The sequence below is a fragment of the Miscanthus floridulus genome, chromosome 19 (assembly GCF_019320115.1).
Source record: "Miscanthus floridulus cultivar M001 chromosome 19, ASM1932011v1, whole genome shotgun sequence".
Taxonomy (NCBI): domain Eukaryota; kingdom Viridiplantae; phylum Streptophyta; class Magnoliopsida; order Poales; family Poaceae; genus Miscanthus; species Miscanthus floridulus.
The window spans coordinates 54,247,080-54,257,742 of NC_089598.1; the positions used below are offsets into that span (position 1 = coordinate 54,247,080).

General features: G+C 42.2%; 1 protein-coding gene across 1 annotated transcript; it reads right to left on the reverse strand.

Moving 5' to 3' along the window:
• Positions 1 to 531: 531 nt before the first annotated feature.
• On the reverse strand, positions 532 to 2,654 carry LOC136526045 (aspartyl protease family protein At5g10770-like). Its single transcript, XM_066518831.1, has 5 exons — positions 2,635 to 2,654; positions 2,094 to 2,103; positions 1,931 to 1,979; positions 1,154 to 1,791; positions 532 to 1,017 (listed from the first exon to the last, which is right to left on the reverse strand). The coding sequence occupies exons 1-5, from the start codon at positions 2,652 to 2,654 to the stop codon at positions 532 to 534; spliced, it is 1,203 nt and encodes a 400-aa protein (XP_066374928.1).
• Positions 2,655 to 10,663: the final 8,009 nt, after the last annotated feature.

Below are 10,663 nucleotides of genomic sequence, written 5' to 3' on the forward strand. Positions count from 1 at the left end.
TTAACACATTTGGCACTCTAAACTAAAATGATCTCCAATGAAAAAGATGTTAATTGCAAAGTTGTAGGTCTTGTCAAGTACAACAACTTTGATGTTAACATTGTGTCCATTCAACATTGTTAATCTTCTCAAATCCGATTTGAAAACTTATATTGAATATTTGACATATAAACCATCTCAAATTAAAAAAAATTGTCAACTAGAAATTTTAATACATGTTGATTTTTTGTTTGAATCTTGAGCATTGATAATAATGATATGGCATAATTGTTTCACTGCTATGATTAACAAAAAAAAAAACCTGCTTTCTCGAACTTGGGGCATCATTTTCAATTTTGCACCGAGCCACCCAAATCTCCTGCTAACTCGGAAGAAAATAAGAGAACATTTCTAGTCTCCCCTCCCAAAAGAATATAACATTCAGAAACACAGACTAGAAGACACTGCTTTCTTTGGGGTAACTTAAATAAATGAAATGCAGAAATCAGCTTAGCACCCAAAACACTCTTGGCAAGCACCTACGATGTAGAATTACATGCATCCATTTGCTCCGAAGTCAACCCTCCCTCCGTCAACATCAAACACCATGGTATGCGCCCTCTGCTGCATGTTGCCGATGGTGCTCAAGCTGCCCGGGTCTGCGTTGGGCGCGAACGCGAGGCAGGCCTGCGAGACGTCGGCGACGAGCAGAATTCCGGACGCGTCCACGTCCAGCCGCGCACCCCCGCCGAACAGCAGCGCGACACTGGGCACGACCACCTCGTCGTGCCCGGTCACGTCGTAGCACGTGTCCAGGACCCGCCCAATCGGAGGCGCCACGGGGTACCTGCCGCACATCTGGCGCCTGAACTCCGCGCGCAAGGCGGCGTACGCGTCCGGCGGGAGGCGCGTGACCACCGTGCCCGAGTCAACGATCGTGCCAGCATCGAACGCGGAGGGCGCTATCGGGAGCGACCTGCCGGCGACGGCGATGCCCGTGAGCTCCACCGAGTAGAAGGACGGGTTTGCCGTCAGATTCTATACCAGGGGCGTGAACCGGATGTTGGGCTGCAACGGTGCCGTGCCGAAGGCGAGGTAGCCGGTGGAGTTCCCTCGATCGTGGCGGGAGGCAGAAGGAGAAGACGCCGTTGTACAAGGCACTTGTCTGCGAAACCACAGAGGACGCGCCCTGGCCCAGGCCGAGGATCCCGGCTACTCGGCTTGCGCCAAAGCCGCCGTTCCAGAGAGCGCCGCATCCGAACAAGACGCCCGTGAGCGTGTCGGATGATGTCGAGTTCGGCGACAGCGTGATACTCTCGCGGGCGAGGTACCCGCTGGTGAAGGAATCGTCGCCGTAGTCCACGCTGTAGATGCAGGAGGTTCCCACACAGGTCGTGGTGCCAACGGACATCATGAAGCACTCTTGGTCGGCACACTCGATTTCCTCGTAGGTGATGGATTCCCGCGGCTGGAACATGGGTTCGTTCTGGCTGTAGCAGGACGAGCACGGCTGGCACTGCACCCAGGTGAGGTCGCTACCGGTGTCGAGGACGACGGTGAGGTCACGCTCTGGCGTCCCGATTCCAATGGTCGCCACGTACTCGAGGCTGCTGAAAGGGAGGCCGAGGCGCGTCTCACTCTCAGCGGTGGTTGCACTGCCCGAATCGGCAAGGTGTTGGCGGTGGATGGTCTCCACTCTGAACTGGTCGCGGTGGAGAAGGGCGACGTGGTCGGAGGCGCTCTCATGCTTACCCGCCGACCGGTGGACAACCTGAAGTGTTCCAGGAGCAGCAGCAGCACCAGCACCAGCAGCTACATATGATTGATTTAGTAATGAACTCATGATCAAGTTTTACACTATGTAAATGTGGAGTAAGAGAATAGGATGGTACCTGGATTATAAGAAGACAATGATGAAGACGAAGAGCAGTTCGTGCCAGACAGCAGTGACCTGATGCTGATGACATGATGGTGTTGCTGCTCCGAGTGAACCCATCGTTCTGAAAGCATGAAGAGGACGAAGAAACAGATTACAGCCAAGCAAGATCGCATGGAAGAAGATATCTCCGGAGCTAGCCCTGTCTGTGATCAGGGTGGAGCTACCACAGTCTGACCTGCTGGATTCTGCACAGATTTCGGAAACAGATACATAATACTCTGTTTTATACCAAGTGCATACTCTGTCTGACCTGTAAAACTGACAGGAGAGTGCAGCAAGTGGTGCCAAAAAAAGAAAGAGTTTTTACCAGTTGTGATTGTGTCTAGCAACAAATATCCAAAGGCCGTAAGAAAATGCAAATGGATGCAGGACTAGGCCGGCTGGATAGATGGAGCTAAAAGATGCAAAACAAAGGTATCAAACAGAAACACCCCATGCTGCATTGCGTCATGTCAGCAGTTTAGTAACAGGCACAAAGTTTGTTCCATCACTCCGCATCGAGCTTAAAAAACATTTTTTTTTCTTTGGTGAAATACAAGAAGATTTGTTATGCGATATTACTACACCCTCTATCTCAAAATATAAGACACACTGACGCACATATTGTTCCAAAAGCATTAAGAGGACCAAGAAACAGATTACAACCAAGCAAGATCGCATGAAACAAAACATCGCCGGATGTAGCCCTGTGATCAGGCTGGAGCTACCAATCTGACCTGCTGGATTCTTTACACATCTCGGGAAGAGATGCATACTCTGTCTTGTACGTATGCACTGACGAAACTGACAGGAGAGTGCAACAAGTATGTCGTGCCCAAAACATTGTAAACCTAAGCTTTGGGATAGCTGTTGAGTTGTTAGCCGTTGTGATTATTTGTCTAAGGTAGTGTTTAGTTGGCAAAATTTTTGGCGAAATGGTACCGTAGCACTTTCGTTGTTATTTGGCAATTAGTGTCCAATCATAGTCTAATTAGGCTTAAAAGATTCGTCTCGTGAATTTCGTCTAAACTGTGTAATTAGTTTTATTTTTTATTTATATTTAATGCTTCATGCATGCGTCTAAAGATTCGATGTAACGAGGAATCTTGAAATTTTTTGCAAAATAAAGTGCAAGTAAACAGGCCCTAAACACAAACGAATGCAGGATTAGGCCGGCTGGTGGTCGATACACAGAGCTAATTAAAATATGAAAAAACACAGACATCAAACAGAAACACCCTTATACTGTGATGGCATTTGTGCCTTCTACGCTTAGGAGCTAGAGACTCTAGATTTTTTTTTTTTGCGAGACCTAGTTACAGACGCACGCTCACATGCACGAGCACATACTCACCCCTACGAACGCACGCACGCACACCCTATTCCTATGAGCACCTTCGTTAGAGATGAAAAAGGTCAGCAAAACTCTCTAACCACTTTTGATTTCACATTTTTTTTCCAAAAAAAACAAAACCGAAATCTGAAAAAGCAACTATAATTTGTAGAAATCGGGAACGTAATAATTGAAAACTGATAATTCAAAATGAGAACAACGGCACACATAACATTTCAAGTGTTTAAGTCAACGCAGTGGAAACTACTATACATAGTAGATGGACAAATAGTGTCAATGTACCATGTTCAGTTGATACTAGACAGATCCATAAAGGCACAAATATATGCATAACAGCAGTGCCTAATTAGGTTGACTCGCAACCGTAGTTTTTTTGGACAGTCAAGAAATAAATGGCATATAAAAAAGAAACGAACTAGAAATGGGAAACAAAAAGTAGATGAACTGATGGTCTAATGTAACGAGAAGTGCATAGATCATTAGTTTCCTTAGATTATAACTGACTACCAAAAATTACTGATATGAGACGATCAACAAGCATTTGGCAGAAATAAGAAAAAAAACTGGAAAAGAAAAAAATGGATAGGCTTCGAGTGACTACACTCTACGAGTGAAAGCATCCCAAAGTGGGGCTCCATCCCATCCAATGCTTCATACTGGGCTAGTAGGATTCGGCTTTGGTTGCGGCCCATTGAGCTAGCAAAGCACGCGGCATGTCTGCGTTATGCAGCACACTGCTAAAGTTCCCACCTCATTTCTGCAAGAGAAAAGCAAAGATGTTGAGCTATGCCAAAACGGAAACAAGTAAATAGGATTACCAACGAAAATGTCTCGGCAAAATTTGGGAACCATAAATGTATTCAGGAAAATGCTTTGTTTTTTTATCCCTAATCCACTGGATTTTTCAAGTTTTGTTTTTCTTCTGAACTTTTTGGATTTTTTCAGATTCTCAATTTTTTTGGAAAATACTGTCAGTGAATATGGCAAATGACGTCATTGTGATTTGTTGTGTGGGTGTGTCTACAGTTATATCCCTCTAGTTTCATACTAGAGTCGTTGTTTATCTTAATTATTCTTCTATGTCGCACTATCCCTATTATCGTTACCCCTCTCGAGAGTCAGGAGATTGGTGGTGCAAACAATTATCTTAACCACACGCTCTCTAAGGATACAGTACTTGAAATACTCCCCGATCAAGAGTTATAATGATAATATGTGCGCTTGCGGAGTTATCCATTTAACCATAAGAAATATCAACAACCTATACTTATAGGAGGCTCTCAAATGTAGATAGAAAAAAGAGTAAAAGAACGTTTTGAAAAAAGACTCAGCAGCTAGAAAGGAAAACATCTATCAGCTGATGGCCTGGGTGCCTAACACTGATTAACTCGTGCTTAGCAACTTACATATGTATATGATGTCCTTCTTTGCGATCCCCCAAGAGAAGTTGTTAAGAAATTAGACTACTTATTATACCAACTCAAAAACCAAGGTCGGCTTGGAATTCACAATTTAGAAATAAAAAACACGATCCTTCGGAACAAGTGTTTTTTTAAAGTGTTCACAACTAAGAGTACTTGGCAACAAATGCTATGCAAGAAATACTTAAGATCTAAACCTCTTTCTCAAGGTCAATGGAAGAACGAGAACTCGCATTTCTGGGCTAGCCTTATGAAGGTTAAACGAGAGTTTTTCTGTTTTGGGACCTTCATAATTCAGAACGGATCGCAAGTAAGATTATGGAAAGATAGGTGGTTGGGATAGACAACTTTGTGTCAACAATATCCTTATCTTTATAACATAAGCCTTTCACAAACAAGTTATTGTAGCAGAAATGTAGAGCACCACACCACCTACACTATCCTGGCAAAGAGATCTAATTGGACACAAATTAGTGTCTTGGAACAATTTACTTCCGTACACCATGAATATTTTGTTAAGCAAGGAACAACTTACATAGTAATGGACAGTTCTCAGAGTCAAATCCCATTACGTGGCAATGATCCATAACGATGTCTTTAATATTAACAAATGTTTGTGTAAATTAAAACCTCCATTGAAGATCAAATTCTTTCAGTGGTACATGCATAGGGGCGTAGTGTTAACCAAAGACAGCTAAACGTAATTGACAAGGCAACAAATAGTGTTGTTCTATTTAACAAAGATGAGACAATTAAGCGTTGTTCTTTAAGTGTCATATTGCTCGCATTGTATGGTCTGTATTTGGCAAGAAAACAAAAATGTTGTTTTTTTTAACAAAAATGAGATAATTAAGCACTTGTCTTTAAGTGTCATACTACTCATGATGTCTGGTCTTATATTTAGACGACTTCAGGTTTGTCTAAACCGCATAGTGTATTAAGCATGTTTAGGTCTTCGCTCTGCGGTCTTAGTATAGAAGTAAAATCATTATCTTTGCTACGAGCAGTAGCTACATGTTAATTGCGTTGGTTATGTACTACAACCTGATTTTTTTAAAAAGATACACATAATTCTTTTTCTTTACTGGTTATCTACTCAGCTATATATTGGCTTTGTATATGGGCTATTCCACGTAAGCCAATATTACATGTTTTGGTTGCACTCAACTATTGACATGGGTGGCCATGTAGTTTTATACCAAAACATGTGGATGGTAGTCTAGTCTTCGGATTAAGAAGTTATTAGTGTGTCTAAACTTTTTTTTTTGAAAATCTTTCGTATGGCTATGTGTATCCTGCTAACACAGAGACTAGGAATGTTTCAAAATCTTTGTATCATCTCGACGTAACGATTTTAAAATGAATAAAAAATATTCCCTCAGCGAAATATACTTTAAATTTGTGCATTTCAACCATTTAATCTCACCGTCTTATGTGCTTCTCAATTCATCAGATTAAAAATACTAGGACATATTGTTTCTATGTTTTCTCTATTCCAAATTTTCTAGAATCGTGCATTTGAAGAGCACTGTATCCCAATGCAGCACAAGTTCGAGCATAGCCAACACTGGTCCTCTTGTGCAAGCACTAGTAGAAAACAGACATTTTGTTTCGGCACCATTTTCGGAGTTACTCCCGGCATTTTTTTGAACCCGGGAGTGAAGGAGATTTAATCCCGGCTATACCCTCGAGCCAGGAGTAAAGGTTGTTACCCAACACTGCTGGCTCGGCAGGCAAACCTTTAGTCCCGGTTCGAGGCTATAACCGGGACTAAAGATCGACATTTAGTCCCGGCTAGAGCCACTAACCGGGACTAAATGTTTAGTCCCGGCTGAAGGCTTTAGACGGAAATAAATATTGCTCTTTATTCCTGGTTATAACCTCTAACCGGGAATAAAACTTCCGTCAGTAGTTATTAAAAAACAAATAATTTTAGTTTATTAGTTTCATTTATATTCTTTTCTTAAGTATACTTTGATTTTTAGAGTCTTTTGTTGAAAAAATAGTTTTAGATTTTTGGGGAAAATTATAATTTTCACAAATAAGTTTTTAAGTTTTATTTTACCGTATTTCGACGCAAAATTCTAGTGTTTTCAATCTATAATTCACCGTTTTTCATCTCACGCGGCACAAAGAAAAATGTAATAATAAAAATAATTATCAGAAAAACCTAAGATCTTGTGTGGGCCCATATTTTGGGAGTAAATGACTGCCAACAAAAATTTCTAAGCCATTTCGACATAGGCGGAGTCGACGTGCTTCACAGAGGTATATAGAACCTTTCGTCGAACCCTATCTATACACCTAGGTTCTCTGGGATTCTGAGGTCCATATGCTTTCCAGTGCTGGATTGGTCTCAAACTTTTTCTCAAGACCGCAAATGCCCTGTGTGGGGCCACCGCCAAGTTTGAGATTTTTCTGAGCTGGTTTGGTGCTTTTTGCACTTTATTTGAATTTCCACGCGAATTCACCAATTAATTATACGTTGAACTGAGTCTACCCCCGAAAAGATCCAGAATGGTGCCAAACTTTGACAAATGGTCTCTTCTGCCCTAGGTGACAAATCTCTATGGAGGTCGACGCAAAATTCTAGTGTTTTCAATATATAATTCACCGTATTTCATCTCACGCAGCACAAAGAAAAATGTAATAATAAAAATAATTATCAGAAAAACCTAAGATCTTGTGTGGACCCATATTTTGGGGGTAAATGACTGCCACAAAAATTTCAAGCCATTTCGACATAGGCAGAGTCGACGTGCTTCACAGAGGTATATAGAACCTTTCGTCGAACCCTATCTATACACCTAGGTTCTCTGGGATTCTGAGGTCCATATGCTTTCCAATGCTGGATTGGTCTCAAACTTTTTCTCAAGTCTGCAAATGCCCTGTGTGAGGCCACTGCCAAGTTTGAGATTTTTCTAAGCTGGTTTGGTGCTTTTTGCACTTTAATTGAATTTCCACGTGAATTCACCAATTAATTATACGTTGAACTAAGTCTACCCCCGAAAAGATCTAGAATGGTGCCAAACTTTGCCAAATGGTCTCTTGTGCCCTAGGTGACAAATCTCTATGGAGGTCGACGCAAAATTCTAGTGTTTTCAATCTATAATTCACCATATTTCATCTCACGCGGCACAAAGAAAAATGTAATAATAAAAATAATTATCAGAAAAACCTAAGATCTTGTGTGGGCCCATATTTTGAGGGTAAATGACTGCTAAAAAAATTTCAAGCTATTTCGACATAGGCGGAGTCGACGTGCTTCACAGAGGTATATAGAACCTTTCGTCGAACCCTATCTATACAACTAGGTTCTCTGGGATTCTGAGGTTCATGTGCTTTCCAGTGCCGAATTGGTCTCAAACTTTTTCTTAAGAATGAAAATGCCCTGTGTGGGGCCACAGCCAAGTTTGAGATTTTTCTGAGCTAGTTTGGTGCTTTTTGCACTTTAATTGAATTTCCGTGCGAATTCACCGATTAATTATACGTTGAACTGAGTCTACCCCAAAAAGATCCAGAATGGTGCCAAACTTTACCAAATGGTCTCTTGTACCCTAGGTGACAAATCTCTGTGGAGGTCAACGCAAAATTCTAGTGTTTTCAATCTATAATTCACCGTATTTCGTCTCACGCGGCACAAAGAAAAATATAATAATAAAAATATTTATCAAAAACACCTAAGATCTTGTGTGGGCCCATATTTTGGGGGTAAATGACTGCCAAAAAAATTTCAAGCCATTTCGACATAGGCGGAGTCGACGTGCTTCACAGAGGTATATAGAACCTTTCGTCGAACCCTATCTATACACCTAGGTTCTCTAGGATTCTGAGGTCCATGTGCTTTCCAGTGCCGGATCGGGCTCAAACTTTTTCTCAAGACTGCAAATGCCCTGTGTGAGGCCACCGCCAAGTTTGAGATTTTTCTGAGCTGGTTTGGTGCTTTTTGCACTTTAATTGAATTTTCACGCGAATTCACCGATTAATTATACAATTATTGATGAAGAACTTAAAGATTTACGTTAAAATGATGTGAAAACAAATTTCGTGTCAAAAACCAATAGATTTTATGATTTTAATTAAAGTCTATATTTTTGCATTAACAAAAATAGTGATTATTAGTTGCATTATGTTCAATATTTATAATTAAAAAGATAATAGTTTAGGTCACATATTTTTCTTCTGTGCGGTAAATCAAAATAAATTTTATTACTTTTTAAAAGCAATATTATGCCTAGTATTTAATTTACTAAGCAAATAATAAGAATTTAACATTTAAATAAAAAGAAATATATATAATACACTAACCAACCAAAAAACTGGCGCGAAGTGAATTTCTAGCCCCCTTTAGTCCTGGCTTCGATCACGGCCCGGAACGAAAGGTGGGCTGCATTTGGCGGCCCGCCAAAAATTACCTTTAGTCCCGACTAGTGGTTGGAGCCAGGACTAAAGGACCTTTAGTCCTGGCTGATTATTGGAGCCGGGACTAAAGGTGGACCTTTAGTCCCGGGTGGTGGTTGGAGCCAGGACTAAAGGTGACCTTTAGTCCCGGGCAGTGTTAGGAGCCGGGACTAAAGGTCCCTCTCCTATATATGCCAGCTCCCTTCTCTTCCTCCTCTCACTTGTCGTCTTCGACTTCATCGTCATCAGCGAGCCGTGCCGCCGCCAACCGCCGCCGATTCGGCTCCCCGTCACCAGATCGTGGATCCCAGCCACCCCGACGCCGCCCTCCTCGCCAGAGGAGCCCCCGACACCGCGCTCGTCACCGGAGGAGCCCCTGAGACGACGCCCCACGCGCGCCGCCTCTCGCCGTGGCCCCCACGCCGGCCTACATGCGCCACCGGCCTCCCCACCGACGACGCCCCCCGCAGGCACTCCACGACGCCGGCGCGCGCCCACCGACGCCCCCCGCGGGCACTCCACGACGCCCGCGCGCCGCCTCTCGCCAGCATCTGCACGACGCCCCGTGCGCGTCGCCTCTCGCCGCGGCCCACGCCGGCCTCCACGCGCCACCGGCCTCCCCACCGACGGTGGCCCCCGCGGGCACACTCCACGCGACGCCCGCGCTCGCCTCCCCGGCCACCGACGCTGGCCGGCCGCCCCACGCAGGCACCACCGCCCCCGGCCATCAATAAGTATATAATTATTTATAAATTTTATTTTTTATATATATGAAATGTATATGGAAGTATATGAAATTATATGTATGAAATGTATAAATTTATGTTATATATAATGTTATATAATACTAAATTTCATTTTATATGTATGAAATTATATGTATGAAATGTATAAATTTACAAGTATAATACTAATTAAATTTCATTTTATATGTATGAAATTATAATAATGGGTTATATATATATGAAATGTATAAATTTATATTTATATCTATGAAATGTGTATGAAATTATATGGCCAAACCCTAAACCACCCTATATATATGTAATCCATTAAAATTATATATATGACATGTGTAATTTTTACTTAGGAAAAAATCTATTGTGGAGTATGAAAAAAATTATATATCTATGAAATGTGTATGAAATGTCTATGAAACCCTAATTGCATAATTATTGTTTTATAATTGTTTAGGCTCTCTATGGCCGACTCGAGAGACGATGACCTGGAGGCGGAAATGATGGATATTATCAACGCCGACACTGAACATTGTGCCGATGTTGATAATGACCAGCAGGAAGACGACGGGAGTCAATACTTGAATCTCGATCATATTGTTGAGGAAGTTGTTCATGAAGATAATTCCGGTGAGGTATATATTTCTCAATATCTAGCTCTCATTTATTTATTATGCATACATGTAGCCCACTGGATCGACCTTCGTTTTATAATACTTTTTGTGTTTCTATGCGTACATAGCCGTCTGGATAGACGATGACGACGGGGAACACAAAGAATGTTCGAGGGGCCAAAAAGCCGTTGGAAGGCCGCTACATCATCTCAGAATTCAATGTGGCTACAAGCGAACCA

Excerpts from the sequence above, each read along its gene's own strand:
- LOC136526045 (XM_066518831.1), bottom strand. The coding sequence starts at position 2,654 with ATGTGTAAAGAATCCAGCAG. Across the intron at positions 1,792-1,930 it reads CATCATGTCATCAGCATCAG|CTGCTGGTGCTGGTGCTGCT; the intron begins GTCACTGCTGTC and ends AATCATATGTAG. Across the intron at positions 1,018-1,153 it reads GCCAGGGCGCGTCCTCTGTG|AATCTGACGGCAAACCCGTC; the intron begins GTTTCGCAGACA and ends CCCCTGGTATAG.